Here is a 16382-nt window from a genome sequence, read left to right on the forward strand (position 1 = left end):
TGAGAAGTCTTGGTTAAAGTTGCAGATAACATTACCTTTGACCAGCTTGGGGCTGGTGAGGCTTAGCATCCCGGCGTGACCGGAGAGGTCCAGTCCACTGGCCAACCACACAGGCCCACAGAGAATATCCTCCTTATGGTCCTCTAGGAAAGTACACAACCTGGAGCCTGAAGGGGAAGAGACATGTGATGAGGGGGCTGTGCAACTCCTTCAATCAGAATCCCTGATATCACTAGTCTACAAATCAGGGGACCCAATCCTGTGTCAAACACAAAATGAAGGGGAAGAAATGCGTCCGTGAACCCTGGCCGCCAATCTATGCAGCCCTCTACCTGGGGTCTCTTCGATGTCCATGAACTGGATGTCATCGGCGAAGTCCGGCAAAAGTGTCTGTCCGTTCCTCTCCCCGTTGGCATGGAGGACATGGGAGAGGGGGAACGGGATCTGCCTGTCCACTGCCGTCTCTGAGGGGAGACAGAACACCTCAGTCAGAGGTGAACATGGAGATCCACAAACAGGACCAAGGATGACTGCATAAGCATAAATTATAGTATCAATATGGTCCTAACCAAGTCTAGCTGTCCCTCATGAAGAAAAACAGGATGGGACAGTAAGTTGACATAAAGTTGTAGAATACTGTACTTAACTCTTTCACATAAGGAACATATTTGCCTAAAGAACCCATAAAGCCTGCCGTGACAGTCACAGAGTTGTGGAAAAAAACACAGACATCTAATGAACGATCTACTTGATTTGATCTATGAACAAAGGTTACTCAACATTACATTGTTCTGACCTAATAGAAAATGGCTAGTATTGGCTAATAAACTTTCACTTGGGCATGGCCTTGCAAACAGATTTATAGAAGATCTTACCAATTCACTACATATCTCACAAACACTATCGAGACTCAACATATTTAATACCATTGAAAAAGACCACAACATGTTTGCTTAGTTGTTTATGGCAGCTAGTTTAATTATCTTTCTCCAGATACTGGTGAAAAAAAGATCAAGCAAGGCACAGAGATAATAAACTTATACTGTAGTGTCCTCACCGTTGACCTTGCCCAGACCTGGGGCCTTGTTCTTTAGAAGGGTGATCTGGATTTGAGGAATGTTAGTGATGTTGGCATTCATGACGAACTTGAAGTCCACATGGCCCACCATGCATGCCTTGGGGAGGACCAGTTCAAACACATGCTCGTCCCAGCTGGAGCTGCAGACAAAGAAAGCATAGCTTCATTATTCACTCACACAAAAACCACACATTATAATCTAAGGTTGTTCTGTTTTTAAATGGAGCTTGTGTAATTATGTCTGCATAGGAATTTGTGAGGTTAAGTGTAGGTGTGGTCCTCAGTGAGGAATTTATTACTTGTGCGTGTGGAACGTACAGCCATTGCGATTCTTAGTATTAAATACGTCCAGCAATTGCCAACAAACTTACGGCAAAGCCCTTACTGACTATACACACCCCAGAAGGATTATACTCGCTCCCGACACCAAGCCAGCCAGTCACTCCCGACACCCAGCCAGTCAGCCAGCCAGTCACCCCCGACAGCCAGCCAGCCAGTCACCCCCGACACCCAGCCAGCCAGCCAGTCACCCCCGACACCCAGCCAGCCAGCCAGTCACCCCCGACACCCAGCCAGTCAGCCAGTCAGCCAGTCAGTCGCTCCCGACACCCAGCCAGTCAGCCAGTCAGTCGCTCCCGACACCCAGCCAGTCAGCCAGTCAGTCGCTCCCGACACCCAGCCAGTCAGCCAGTCAGTCGCTCCCGACACCCAGCCAGTCAGCCAGTCAGCCAGTCAGTCGCTCCCGACACCCAGCCAGTCAGCCAGTCAGCCGCTCCCGACACCCAGCCAGTCAGCCAGCCGCCCCCCACACCCAGCCAGTCAGCCGCTCCCGACACCCAGCCAGTCAGCCAGCCGCCCCCCACACCCAGCCAGTCAGCCGCCCCCCACACCCAGCCAGTCAGCCGCCCCCCACACCCAGCCAGCCAGCCAGTCAGCCGCCCCCGACACCCAGCCAGCCAGCCGCCCCCGACACCCAGCCAGCCAGCCGCCCCCGACACCCAGCCAGTCAGCCAGCCAGCCGCCCCCGACACCCAGCCAGTCAGCCAGCCAGTCGCCCCCGACACCCAGCCAGTCAGCCAGCCAGTCGCCCCCGACACCCAGCCGGCCCATCAGTCGCCCCCGACACCCAGCCGGCCCATCAGTCGCCCCCGACACCCAGCCAGTCAGCTAGTCAGCCGCCCCCCACACCCAGCCAGCCAGCCGCCCCCGACACCCAGCCAGCCAGCCGCTCCCGACACCCAGCCAGCCAGCCGCTCCCGACACCCAGCCAGCCAGCCGCTCCCGACACCCAGCCAGCCAGTCGCTCCCGACACCCAGCCAGCCAGTCGCTCCCGACACCCAGCCAGCCAGTCGCTCCCGACACCCAGCCAGTCGCTCCCGACACCCAGCCAGTCAGCCAGCCAGTCGCTCCCGACACCCAGCCAGTCAGCCAGCCAGTCGCTCCCGACACCCAGCCAGTCTCCCCCGACACCCAGCCAGTCGCCCCCGACACCCAGCCAGTCAGCCGCCCCCCACACCCAGCCAGCCAGCCAGTCAGCCGCCCCCCACACCCAGCCAGCCAGCCAGCCGCTCCCGACACCCAGCCAGCCAGCCGCCCCCGACACCCAGCCAGCCAGCCGCCCCCGACACCCAGCCAGTCAGCCAGCCAGCCGCCCCCGACACCCAGCCAGTCAGCCAGCCAGTCGCCCCCGACACCCAGCCAGTCAGCCAGCCAGTCGCCCCCGACACCCAGCCGGCCCATCAGTCGCCCCCGACACCCAGCCGGCCCATCAGTCGCCCCCGACACCCAGCCAGTCAGCTAGTCAGCCGCCCCCCACACCCAGCCAGCCAGCCGCCCCCGACACCCAGCCAGCCAGCCGCCCCCGACACCCAGCCAGCCAGCCGCTCCCGACACCCAGCCAGCCAGTCGCTCCCGACACCCAGCCAGCCAGTCGCTCCCGACACCCAGCCAGTCAGCCAGCCAGTCGCTCCCGACACCCAGCCAGTCAGCCAGCCAGTCGCTCCCGACACCCAGCCAGTCAGCCAGCCAGTCGCCCCCGACACCCAGCCAGTCAGCCAGCCAGTCGCCCCCGACACCCAGCCAGTCGCCCCCGACACCCAGCCAGTCGCCCCCGACACCCAGCCAGTCGCCCCCGACACCCAGCCAGTCGCCCCCGACACCCAGCCAGTCGCCCCCGACACCCAGCCAGTCGCCCCCGACACCCAGCCAGTCGCCCCCGACACCCAGCCGGCCCGCCAGTCGCTCCCGACACCCAGCCAGCCCGCCAGTCACTCCCGACACCCAGCCAGTCACTCCCGACACCCAGCCAGTCACTCCCGACACCCAGCCAGCCAGTCAGTCAGTCAGTCAGTCTGGCCTGGGTGACAATATATTTACAAAAAAATGTTTTAATAATTTTTTTAAATGCATGTCTAAATATATTGTAGCATTGGGCAGGCTGTTTTTCAAACCTGCAACCTTATGTTCGACAGTCAGGCACACTAACCACTACTCCAAACAGGATTATTACAATTTGAGGGGCAAGTAATCGCCTTACCAAGATTGCTATAGCACGTTAGAATATATTCGTGACCATAAGATGATATTTATTTTGGTAATGTATATGTATAAAATGTATTTCAGCACCTAAATGTGATATAATCAATACTTCAGTAATTACATTTAATCTTTTTACTTTCAAAGGATCTGAAAAATGCATTTTAATATGAGCTTCAAAAAACATTTTGTAATTGAGAGCATTTTTGACAGTGAAATAGATTTGGACAAAACTGAAATGTATTTATACATTTTCAAATAAGTTTCAGAATTGAAGCTGAAATACATAATGATACCTGAAATGTACTTTGAATTAAGTTAAATTTATTCAACATATATTCTACAAACATTTAGCATTACAAAAATATATTTATTTTTTAACATATAACCTGTTGCACCCTATTGGGGTTTCGGGGCTTTTTCTTTTTTAACTTTTTTCGTGCCAAGGGCACTTAGACCAACTGCCTAATTTATATGTCTTGCAGGTTCTTGCCCTATTGAGTGGACAAGAGGTAATTGTCAATAACAATCTATATTTGTCAATAATCAATGTACTATTTTTGGTCAAAACAGCATTGTTAAGCAAAAACTAAAATAAATGGTTGAATATACTAGGTGTGTAATAAGGCGATTACATTCCTCTGATTTAATGTGTTCTATGTGCCATCTTAAATCCTTGTTAATGGAGTGAAGGTTCCCGTTCTTCTTCTCTTATAAAGTGGGTTTGCCGGGATTTTACTCTCACATCCGGGCTTCCTCTGGTAACCCCCGTGTTTCACGTCACAACGCTATGAACTGTGGGCAAATCCCTCAGGAAATGCAGACTTACGAAAAGGGTGCATAAAAAGCTCAAAATGTCTGCGAAAGAGCCCTCGCGCACCTGACGATTTGGCAGTGGGACAGCCCTAAGCCCTCACAGACTTAGCGAGAACACGCTGCAAAGTCTGTGAGTGTGGACTTTGGGATTGGGCCTCAGTCACTCCCACAGGTCCGTACCTGTCGCTCTGAAGCTTCCAGGTGCGCGTGTGCTGGGCGGCGTCTCCATGGTGTTGCTGGTGTAAATGTTGTGGGTGTCGGCGCTGCTGCTGCTCCTGCTGAACCTCCACCCAGCAGGGTGGAACTGTGGCGGAGAAGCGTGGCGTCAGTGTCTCGAAGCGGGTCAGCTCCACCAGGGACGTCAGGCTCTCGACGGCCAACGCTTGGTCAACGAGGAGGTCAACTCCTTATGCGAGGGATGAGTGAGTCAGAGTAAAACAATAAGGAGGGTACAGGATGTGAACTTATCTGGAAAATGAATTTTTGCTTAATCACAGTTGGGACACGAAATCAGTCAACATATGATTTAAATGGAAGAGGAGACTTGCTAGTTCTCAACACCTACTCACCACTACAAAACCTAAAATGAGAGAGTTGGTTATGGTTATGGAATGTATTGAATGTGCAAAAAAGGCCTCTCCTACCTGTAATCCCTGGGCTTGAGGGGTTGGAGGAAGGCTTCGTCCCCTCTAGCAGCTGCTCAGCCCCTTTTGAAACGGGGCCATCGACAAAAATGTCGCCGTCATCTATATCGTCACACACACCTCCAATTTGAAGGAAATGAAGTTCGCCACCTAGAAGGGTTAGATGACAAGTAAGACTGAAAACATTCAGAATATGAAAGATCCAGAAGTTACATTTCTAATTCAAAGGGCTTGGATGAGAAGGTCAGAATGAAGAAATTAACTAAATCAAGACTGTATCTTTTGTTCTACCAGAGGAAACTGAATTTCTCTTAAATCCCTTAAGCCAGCAATAAAATATGAATCTTTGTGATGTTACTTTCCTGCTCCTGTTCAAAAACCTGCCTGCAGCAGTCTGTGAAAAAGCTGATGGAACAGACCACAATACAAATGTTCAAAGACAAACCTCTAAGAGGAAAAACAATTCCCCATCCCTAAGACACTACCACTCCCCAAGCCTCATTCACAGATCTGCCAAACGCCATCTTTGAAGTATTCCATCACAGAGTTGTTTTATTGTTCTATCATGTATACTCAACACTAATCCAGCAGTTGAGACTTATTACAATGACTGTAAAGCATTACCTGTACCAATTTAACCTGTGAAATATAAAATAAAAATCAGTAGCGATTATTCTGCCCTAGAGAGTGGATCCGTCCTTACCGTTAGTACAAGCGCACAGGCGGTCAGTCCCGGAGCAGTAAGTTACAGAGACGAAAGGGTCAATGTCATCCACCATACCGTCCTTCTTAGGCGGCTCCACTTTGGCCAGGACCTCCAAAGTGGATACGTCCAGGATCATGATGTAACCGGCCTGAGTGGTGACCACTAGGTGGCCCAGTCCGGTCACATCCGCCTGCTTCACCTTGGCGGTGCTCGGAGCAGCCGTGCTGCCAGTACCAGTCGCCGGCCCGCAACCCAACCCGGCCCCGTTGCCGAGGCCGGAGTCGCTCTTAAGCCCGTGCTGAAGAGTCTCCTCGGAGACCTCCTCGCTGTCGTCCTCCCGCCCGTCCAGCACGTCCGGCGGGAGCAGGATCAGGGAGGTGACCGCGTCACGGGGGTCCCTGATGTGCTGCAGCTTGACCGGCTCCTCCTCCAATGTGACGATGCGGGTGGAGTAGTTGAGCTTGTAGAGGGCCAGGTAGCCCCCACCACCGCAGCCCCCCAGGGCCCTGGAAGGCTGCTGCTGCTCCGGGGGGGGCAGGATGAGCGGGGTCTGAGGGGGCGAGGCAGACGAGAGGGCCTCGTGGCCGTTGGCCAGTGTGGGCAGCGGCTGGAGCTCACCCTTGCGGCGGCTGCAGAGGGCCGAGTGGAGCCGGTTGAGGTTGTTCAGGGCCTCAACCTGGTTGATGGCGCTGAGGGACTCCACGGAGCAGGGCTGCAGCCCCACCAGCAGGTGCACGCCGTCGGAGCAGGGCGTGATGGAGTCCACGTAGAGGTTCTCCTCCTCCAGCTGCTTGGGCAGCCGCAGGCACTGCACCAGGGCTCCGGGCCGCGGCGCCATCGAACTCCACTTGTCCCCGTCCAGGGCGGCGAGGTTGGCGGCGGCGTCCGCGAACTGCTGGATGTAGGTGACCGGGGGGTCCTGGAGCAGGAGCTGCTCGTGGCTGTCGAACTCCATCTCGATGATCTGCGGCACTGTGAAGCCCTCCTCGTGTAGCCCCTTGCTCATCAGATTGTTCATCTGGGCGAACACCTTGCCCGACGACTTGTCGTCCGACTCCTTGATGCTGTAGAGCAAGAGAACGGGCATAGTCCTGCGCACGGCAGGCAGGGCCGGATTGGGAGAGCCCAGCTCTGCGGGCGGGGGATTACAGGTCTCTATCTCCATGGGGCCCTGGTCGGGCACGCCATGGGGGGGCTCGGGGCCCTGGGTCCTGAGTGGGCCGTCCATTGCGCAGCGGGAGGAGGGCGGCGGGGCGGAGAGCGGGGAGCTGGCGGCAGAGCGGTAGCTCAGGAGACCTCCAGCCAGCAGGCAGGGGAAGGGAATGTTGTGGTGCTCCGGGGGCTTCTCCTTGGCCTTGTCGGCCTTGGCCTGGGCAAGGGAAGGGTTGGCCCCCAGCTCCTCGAGGTCCTTGACAGTGTCCTCCAGCACACTGGCCACCACCTCCCACTGGAGCTTCTCCGGCTGCTGAAGGACGCTGAGCGCCGTCACGCCCAGGCTCACCTCCATGCTTTCCCGGTGGGACGTCTGGCCTGGGAACAGAGAAAGGAGACAACGTGATAGTTCCGACACCCCCAAAAAAACGTAGGCAACGTAACAGAATAAGACGATCGGAGGAGGGGGTACCTGTCACCGACTCCGATCTGGAATGCTCTTCACTGTCAGAGTCCTCCAACTGGTCATCACTGGCAGGGAGCAGGAAAAAAAGAAGGGGTCAAGTGGGTTTGTGATAGAGTTTGGTATTAGACACAAAGCAGGAACACGTACGCCTTGGTTGACTAAGCCTGGCCATTAGTACCTGTCCCCCTCTAGTTTTGGTATGTCTGAACAGCTGGATGAGTCCTCCAGCCAGGCCAAGGTGGGCCTCCGTGACTCCTGGCTCCCCAGGGCCGGCTCGCTCCCAGACAGTATCAGCTGCCGCAGGATTGCCGGGTCATAGGGATTGATTTCAAATTTCAAGTGAACCTGAGGGGAATGTAAAAGGTTGACAACAGGAAACATGAGTGACAGCATTAAGCACACGTATGTAGACGTCCTGTCTTTCCGTACCGGGCATGGTTTTAAGTGAATCAACAAACTCTTGAGGAATGAGCCCGGACTACCAGGACATCCTGTTCACGGAACCCCGAAAACCGCCTCAAAGCCCAACATGGAAGCAGCATTTAAACTGACTTCAGCCATGCGCCAAGGCCCAGGTCAAACCTCCGTGCTGTCAACAGGTGATCAGCAACCACCACGCAGACAACGCACACAGCCTTACCCTCATGAGCTTGGATACATCCCATATGCAAATCTTCCCGCGTTTGGTGGCGGCTACCAGGAAGTGGGGGCAGCTGCCAAAGCCGTAGCAGGCTATCTTATCAGTGCCGTCTGGGGTGGGGAACTGGGCCGGGCTGGTGGCCAGGGTGACCGACAGGGGCACATTTTGGGTGTGCTCGCCCTTTACAAACGGACAGTTGGGGGAATGTCGCTCGTGCTCGGACCTGAAGGGGGAGACAGAGAGCACGGTCGCTATGTTGTTAAGAAAGTGGGGGGAAAGTAACGTGTAAAGTAGTGTGTGTGTGTGTGTGTGTGTGTGTCTCACCATGGTTCATCCGTGGGCTCCCAACACACTAAGCAGACACTACATGTGAAACACATGGCTCTGTCATCCCCTGTGGAGGCAGGCTGTAGGGAGGGAGGACGGAAAAGGGTCAGGAACTCTAAATTGGGCACTGTGGGGTTCACTTGCATGTTTGCATGACACACACGTCATCTAAATTAATTGCTTTATTCAGATTTATTCAATATGTCATAGAGACATGATGGGAGACGCAATGTCCTTACACTGCCTACCTGGTGGTAAAATCCTGCCTGCGCCATGGGGTCAGGCTGGGCCCATCGGTAGCCGCTGTGGGGCCACGACGTGAATGTCTCTCTCCTGTTGGCCTCACTGTACATCAACGATCTGAAAGAAAGACGGGAAGGGTCATCTTAGGGTCAACACAACCCCCCCCCCCCCACCCCCCCCCCCCCCCCCCCCCCCCCCAAAATAACATTTGATTGGTAGAGGAAAGATCATTTGGCGAAAGGTGTGTTGCGGTTTCTGGTCCTGAGGCGAAAGGTGTGTTGCGGTTTCTGGTCCTGCTCACCTATCTACAGAGCGCCCCGGGCCCACTCCTAGCTCAGGCCGAGCGCTTGGTAAGAGGTAGGACAGCCTGTCCATTATGGACGAGGCAACAGACAAGGCAGCGACATTCTGGTTGATCTTCTTCAGCTCGTTTACGACGGCACTGGCGACCAGTTTTAGCACATGGTGTGGAAGATGGAACGTTACCGTAGCCCACTGAGAGACAGACAGAGTACATCAAAAGTTGATTAAACAAACAGGATTTCCGCATTTAAAAAAAAACATATATCATGTTTGCCATTTTTTGAGAGATCTGCAAGAAAGTGAAAAGGGGAATCCATCATAAAATGCCAAGTAAAGTTTAAAAGCAGCATTAACTGGGATCCTGCCAAGGAAAAGAGTTAGGATGTTGTGTCGACTGCCAATATCAGGCCCAGGTCCTGCATTTGATTTGCAATGAGGGTGTATGGTGACAGAAAGAGGAAGACAAAATAAAATTCCAAATCAAGAGCAGGACCAAACAACGACAGCTTTTTAAACATTCACAAATTGACAACGCAGAATGTTGGTAGGAAATCCAAAAGCCCGTGAAGCAAATTCTTTGACCCAGATTCTCATCAACATGCAAACGAGGGTCAGGCCTACCCAACAAGGTACATTATTACTGAATAAAAACAGAGTGGCCTGGAGTGGTCTAAGCAACCGGTGCACATGCACTGCCCAAGTTGGAATGATCGCTTCTTTAGCAAAAACTACATTTGACCTAATTTTCTGATTAAAATACCACCCTTCAAATAATCATAAAAGGTAGACCATTCCGCTGCTTCTGGTACAAAAGTGCACATGAGATTCAAACCCAATCCTTTTCTAGCACAACCCCTCCTAACTTTCAATCAAACAAAATAATAGTAAGATTTCCCCATTCTTATTCCTTACAATATAAATATATTGAACTTAACTATATGTAGGTCTTCGGAAATCATAAGAAAAACTACATTTGTTACTTTCTGTAGAGGCAATGCATTTAGTTTCCCTACCAAATTCTGCTGTCATTAAGAAATTCTGTTAATGCGATTCTGCTAGTGTGCATATTCTTCTCTTTATCCATCCAGTGGAAATATATTTAAACTGAGCAATCAACTTCAGCACACTACCAAAGGGCATCTAGATGCAAATATGAAAGCGTTTCACTGAATGCAATTATCTCTGAACGCAAAAGCTGTCTTCTGATGGGGTTAACCCTAACCCTAGCAGATCAGATGATAAAAAAGAAAAGAAAAGACAAATTAGATTCAATGTCACATGGTCAAACGCTACATAAAGACCAGATACGGTTACAGAGACACACAGGCCAATACATAATACTAAACTAGTAGGTCATCCAGCCCTGTGTGTGTAAGACAATAATCTCTTTACATAGGTGTGTCTAAAGATCTTTGGAGCACAGTCAAGGGTGGATGCCAGGAACATAAGTAGTAAGGCCGAGGCAAAAGACCATGGTTTAATGGTTTAACATATTCTACTCATGGATTTGTCACACCAACAGAATGTCAGTTTCTTGCAGCTCTTTGACTGTCATTCATGGGTGCCAGACATTATCTGAGAAATTGTGTGTTTCAGTCTTAGAGTCTATGGGGATGGACTAGTCTCACTGATCACCAGTGAGACAGGCAGACTGGAGTCTGTGTAATGGATGGTGATATCTAGCAAAAGCACCCTGGGAGGGAGTCCCAAAGGCAGCTCCCCCAGGCCCCATTCAGCCCAGCACATACCAGGAGAGAAATTGGACATTGTGGAGGAAATTAAAGTGGAATATATAGGGATCTCCCTACTCCTTGGCTTTCACGTTACACATTGACGCCTTTCGGGCCAGAGCGAACACAGAAGGAGGGGGAAGTAAGGTGCATCTTAAGATTTTGACATCTTTCTGATAAGTTTGAGTCCAGGTTAAATGACACAGACAGGAGAGTGGGCGGTGGGGCAGGAGCAGTGCTGGTCCCCTTGCTCTGGCTATTAATATGCCAATGAGGTCTGCAGTCTTTGCTCCCTGTGTTCGCAGACTGCAGTCAGGTCTCAGGACCTAACCGCCACTGAAAGAGAGTGCTTGTGTGCTTAATCAGACAAATGAAATGTTACACAACCACAATCCCTCTTCTTTGTTAGGAATGCAGTGAACCAAAAAGGCACTGGTTTGGAAGGGCGTGGGGGAGTTACAGCAAGCCAAATGAAGAGTCTGTCATTACTAGGACCCAAACCTTACCATCTAAAAATCGACAGAGCCTAGCGATAAAATCAGAAGCCCCTATAGACCGCAGAGTAAGCCTTTCAGTCCCCATGTTAATTTTCAATTGTGAGGCTGTCATTAAAACAGCAGCACCTCTAGCCTAGTTTGACTTCACTGCGCACACCACCGCAAGCGTTAGAGCCTACAGAGCAACACTACCAGAGCAACACCTCAGCTAAGGGAGACGACAACCCGGCCCCAGGAACAGCCTCTGCGGCATCAGCTCTCCTAACCCGACACTGATTAGATGCTGGGGCTACATGCTATGTGCGGTATACTTTTACCTGATTGCATTTTCTTGTAAGCCCCTGACTCAGTAAGCTGAATGATAATGATATTAACAGGCGGACGTTCAGTATGAGTAACTGACACTAATAAGAGTGGTCAGGTTTTGAATAATGGAAGGCAGATTTGCCTAAAGTTTGCACCACTGAGGTCATTGGACAAACATTTTAAAAGCCTGGCTAGCAATACATCAAAGTTTGACAGCTTGTCTTGTCCCTTTAAAATTAGACTGACAAAGTCCAATGATAATAAATAATAATAAAGGAAGTTTGAGGACTGTGATGTCAGGTGACATTCAGGTTGTAAATTAAGAGCTCTAGAATGACACTCAAATTTTTCTATTGCAACATAGCAAAAGCAAGACACATTCACCTCCTGCCAAAGCGCTGAGTGTGACTCACCTTGGCCACTTTGTGATTGGCTGCAGTCTCGTGAGAGGTATTCTTCAGTCCTTCTTTGAGCTGAGTGACAAAGAGGTCGTAGCCTTCTGTGTTGGACACATCTACCTTCTCCAGGCAGGCAGAGAGCATCTGCTGAGCCTGCCAGGAACAAAGAGTCACACTCACAACACAGTCGCCAGCAGGGCCTGAAGAATGCCTTCAACATGGAAAAGTATGTGGAAACGATAATGGACCTATAGATAATATAAAAGACTCCCATGTTATGGCTTGCAAATGGGTTCCCAGGAACACATCACATAAAAAATTTGCAGCCCTTCTGTGAATTAGAAAAATGCAATGTGACCCTAAACACAAAAGATGCTCCAATTCCAGGTCTAACAGATGATACAATAAGAGGTTCACATATAACGATGACACCAACCAAATAAACACACATGAAATCAAAAATTCACAACGAGCTACAATAAATATTGGCCATAAAATAACCCGTCCAAGGGAAATTTATCAATTTTCCAGAATAAAAGTATTATTCACTACTGGCTGGCCATGGAGCAATTCAGGCGATCAGATAAGACTAAGCAGCAAAGACACATCCAATCTCTTAGCATGAACATACCCTTTTATATAAAAGCATAAACCCACTAAACTTATAAATGTGCCTTCACGTTTATATAAAATCACAGCATGTTTTTTTTGAAAAGCTACTGCTACTTAGAGGCATGCAGTGCATTGCTTATTGTTGCTGGATATTTACATGGGTCGCAAGAGGCGTAGCACTGCGCATGGGTCGCAAGAGGCGTAGCACTGCACATGGGTCGCAAGAGTCGTAGCACTGCGCAGTCTATTGCCAAACACCGAAATAGCCAAAACCTTAAACAAAAGCTACATAAAATGTAATATTTGAAAATTCATTCAGAAATAAATATTTAGAATAATATTTCAAAAAATACATTATAATGAATGAAAGATACATTTATTTCCAACTGCGTTCAGAGTTGTGCCCACAGTGTGTAGTAGAGAGCGAAGTTCCACAAAACTACGGAAAGTCCAGCAAGAAATTTGAAACACTTCCCCTTAGACTCATGAACAAAAATCACATCACAGTTGAACTTTTTTTTTTAAAGAAAAGTAATGTACGTTATTAGGGTAGTGTGGTCTGCACTCATACGCAGGTAAGCTCCACATTACATTTGCGGTTATTCTACAGGGCAAGAATTTGAGTCCCATGCAACTAACAATGTATGTGCATGAAATAGAGTATCTGATCATGTGCGAATGCCAATTTCAACCATAGAACAGCCATGACGCTGTTTCATAATACCCTGCACAATTGACATGAATCACACTCTGCTCAATCTACACAAAAATCAGTTCTTGTTGTGTGATTTATTTATACCATCACAGCTGCATGTAATGCAGATCACCAAACTGACCCACATGCAGTTTATGGGTTCCCCGGCAAAATTACAAGTCTCACATGTACAGTATCAGACACTACAGTCACCCCGCTAAAATCTAATAAATGCATCATTTAAATGAACGCACCACTGTTTAGCCACTATTGTCGTTGAAGCATAACACAATGTCTGGCAAATTAATTTTCAGCATGTTGCTTGCCCGGTCTATGGTTCACGCGTGATCATCAGCTGATAGGCGCTACTGGGCTTGCCTGTGCACTCTGTTACCTCAGCGCAGCAACTGTGTCTACTACACAACAAATATAAACACTAAAACCATCTATACCATTTAGAATTTGTATAAATAGTAGGTAAAAATTAACAAAGACCCAAAATTCCTTGTTTGATGTGCAAAAGCACTTCATGTGATTGAATAACTCAAATGGAATGAAATATGCTTGTTCGCTATAGATATTTATAATACTTCAAAGACCAAAGTAAACTGACCATTGTTTATCCAGGTGTGTTGACTGAAAAGTATATTGCGACGTTGGTCATTATTATAAATATTTTTTTTTTTTTTAAATAGCTCTCATACCCAAAACATTTGAAATATACATTTACTCAAATTTTTTCAGCTGTCTGTTATTGTCCATTATTGTGGCAGTAAATCGTCAGCCCTAGAGACAATCAAAAGAATATTAAAAAAAATATTGTACCTCTAAAATTGTGAGTGCCAGGATTTTTCTAATTAGGAGCACATACAAATTGCCGGTTCTGGGCATCTAGTGATGGACCGTAAACCTGCTTTAGATGCTGCATTACTTTACAGTCCATGGACATTCAGTGGAGCTTCAAAACAATGTATGTTTTTATGTAGCCTACAATTCAACTTTTAGCTGCCATATTAAGAATATAAAACAAAAAATTTGACAAGTAATGTGAAGAAATCATAGAATCTAAGGTCTGAATATAAAAAGAAAAATGTATAACAGGCAGCACCTTATCAGGTAACCATGACAACAGTTGCACTATTCTTTTGTCACTCTCCAGCATAGTTCCTTCTTCAGAGATCAATAACAAAATACATTAAACCATAACAACAGGGTCATAACTGAATGTTTAACACTGTTTCCTGGTAAAGGTAATGGCCATACACAAGGTTCATGGGCAGGAAATAGGTAAAACAAATCAAAATAAGCCCGTTTACAAGAGGATGATACAAAAAAGTTGAACGGATTCAAATCCAACTTGAGTATCCAGACTGTGGACCTGTTACAATTAGCCCTACCATTATGCATCTAATGGAGGTGTTTAACTAAATGTTCTTTGAGTAAGGCAGCGGTTTGATACTCAGCGTGCTCTGCTGGTGTTTGATTTTAAGCCCAGGGTTCAAGAATTTGAGTGAATTAATGAGTACAGCCATCTTCACAGCTCGTTCGGTGAGTTCTAGGCAGCTTCAGAACCCTTGGGCACTGTCATAGACACACATTAACAGCAGCTTGTCAAGAAGGGCTTTAAATCATGGCGTTAGAGATTAAATGCAGAAAACCTCTCAGCACTTATGAGTAGCGTAGGGTATCGAGAACCGGTTCGAAGCTGGAGCCGATTCCAAATTTCAAAGAACCACGGATTCGATAAGACACCTACATTTCAAATCCTAACTTTGCGCCAGGCTCGCTCCTGACTAAACTACATCAACCATTTTACAGTCAATAAAAGTTGCACTTGCTACGTGGATCTAACGTGGTTTGTTATTCAGTAGGTCAAAAAAGCATGTGAGGAGCGACACTTCTGTTCAGATCCTGGAACATGGCTGAGTCAAACCGCAGCAAACCGTCGAAAGCGTGGCTTAGCTTCACACAAAAAAACAAAGACACCGCAAAATGCAGCACATGCAGCAAGGACATTTAGTTTTCTACTGAAGGTAGACGAATTATGTCTACTACAAACAATGAAAAATAAAAATAAATCTAATATACGAGTTCGGAGAGAATCAGTCCACCTCCGGTTAATCCCCAGAGACCCTACTTTAGTACAGAAATTCCTTTTACTTTAGCCATGAACGGGAAGATGAGCAAGGAGGATGAATGTCACCAGGCTGTATTTTTTTTCAAATAATTTGTTGACTTCGCGTTTTGTTATATTTTTCTATTATTTATTTAAATAGTTTTGGTTTTTAATAGTTTTTGATGATCATTCCTTATAAGTATTTTTATTTATTTTTATGACGGGAAAAATAAACCTTCCTGTAACAGTTGACAGTTGATTATACAGAGGTGACAATACTTATTAAGACCTAAATGTGCAAAGAATAAATGTATATTTCATTTTGGGTTCTTTCCGAAGAATATTGGAATCGGAACCAAGATTCGATAACAATCAGATTAGATAAGAGGAATCAGCATCGGAATTGATTTAATTGAAACAATACCCAACCCTACTTATTAGACATTACATTGACGAGACCATCCGTTAAAACGTATTACAGGAAAGATTAAGATGCATGTTGACTGGTGGGTGAACAGCTGTGGCTAACATCTGTTTGGACGTAAGCGCTATATGGCACAGCAGGCAAAGATTGCAGCAGTTCCTGTAGATATTGGCAGCCTGTACTCATGAAAGTGTAACTTTAGAGATGAGGAGGGATATGGTTGCTTTATTGTGAACTTGTTCATCTTTGAAACAAGCATTATTTAAAATATATTTAAAGGTAGCCTATAAACTTGTAAACGGTAGACGCGCATCTGTGTGAACATCAGCCTTCTCATCACATGAAATTGCAAACACGGGTTTCATCAACATTTCACCAAATTCTATCCTGCAGTGTGCTTTGTGTCATGTGTCTGATGGCTTATTTTCTTACCTCTGTGACGGGCAGCTCCAGCTGGACCATGTCCTCGGGTTTGGCTACAGGGGCCTGCAGGGCTGTGTCCAGTAGCAAGATGCCGTTCAGATCCTTTCTGCAGCCCACTGCATAGTCGTCCACAAAGAGGACCTTGTCCACCGCAGGGAAGTACTGACACCTAACACGGCCACCAGGTTTAGCTAGAAAACACAATGTGCCAGAAAGAGCTTCTTTTTAAAGGTATTATTACATTTTCACATTGCCTAATTCCCAAATCACA

General features: G+C 48.3%; 1 protein-coding gene across 17 annotated transcripts in view; it reads right to left on the reverse strand.

The window, feature by feature from the left end:
• Positions 1 to 16382, reverse strand: part of birc6 (baculoviral IAP repeat containing 6) — a 118434-nt gene that overhangs the window by 93053 nt on the left and 8999 nt on the right. For 15 of the 17 annotated variants that reach the window (XM_034292803.1, XM_020047349.2, XM_034292811.1 and 12 more), the window contains exons 2-15: positions 16121 to 16302; positions 11858 to 11995; positions 8910 to 9103; positions 8605 to 8725; positions 8363 to 8445; positions 8039 to 8261; positions 7577 to 7743; positions 7405 to 7463; positions 5778 to 7310; positions 5075 to 5224; positions 4611 to 4836; positions 1058 to 1218; positions 333 to 464; positions 36 to 167 (exon numbers count right to left, since the gene is read on the reverse strand). In XM_034292803.1, coding sequence (XP_034148694.1) covers positions 36 to 167; positions 333 to 464; positions 1058 to 1218; positions 4611 to 4836; positions 5075 to 5224; positions 5778 to 7310; positions 7405 to 7463; positions 7577 to 7743; positions 8039 to 8261; positions 8363 to 8445; positions 8605 to 8725; positions 8910 to 9103; positions 11858 to 11995; positions 16121 to 16302 — 3501 coding nt within the window. The remainder of the gene's footprint in view (positions 1 to 35; positions 168 to 332; positions 465 to 1057; positions 1219 to 4610; positions 4837 to 5074; positions 5225 to 5777; positions 7311 to 7404; positions 7464 to 7576; positions 7744 to 8038; positions 8262 to 8362; positions 8446 to 8604; positions 8726 to 8909; positions 9104 to 11857; positions 11996 to 16120; positions 16303 to 16382) is intronic. The other 2 variants (XM_020047350.2, XM_034292804.1) reach the window with 1 other exon arrangement.

The sequence above is a fragment of the Esox lucius genome, chromosome 6, assembly GCF_011004845.1.
Source record: "Esox lucius isolate fEsoLuc1 chromosome 6, fEsoLuc1.pri, whole genome shotgun sequence".
NCBI lineage: Eukaryota > Metazoa > Chordata > Actinopteri > Esociformes > Esocidae > Esox > Esox lucius.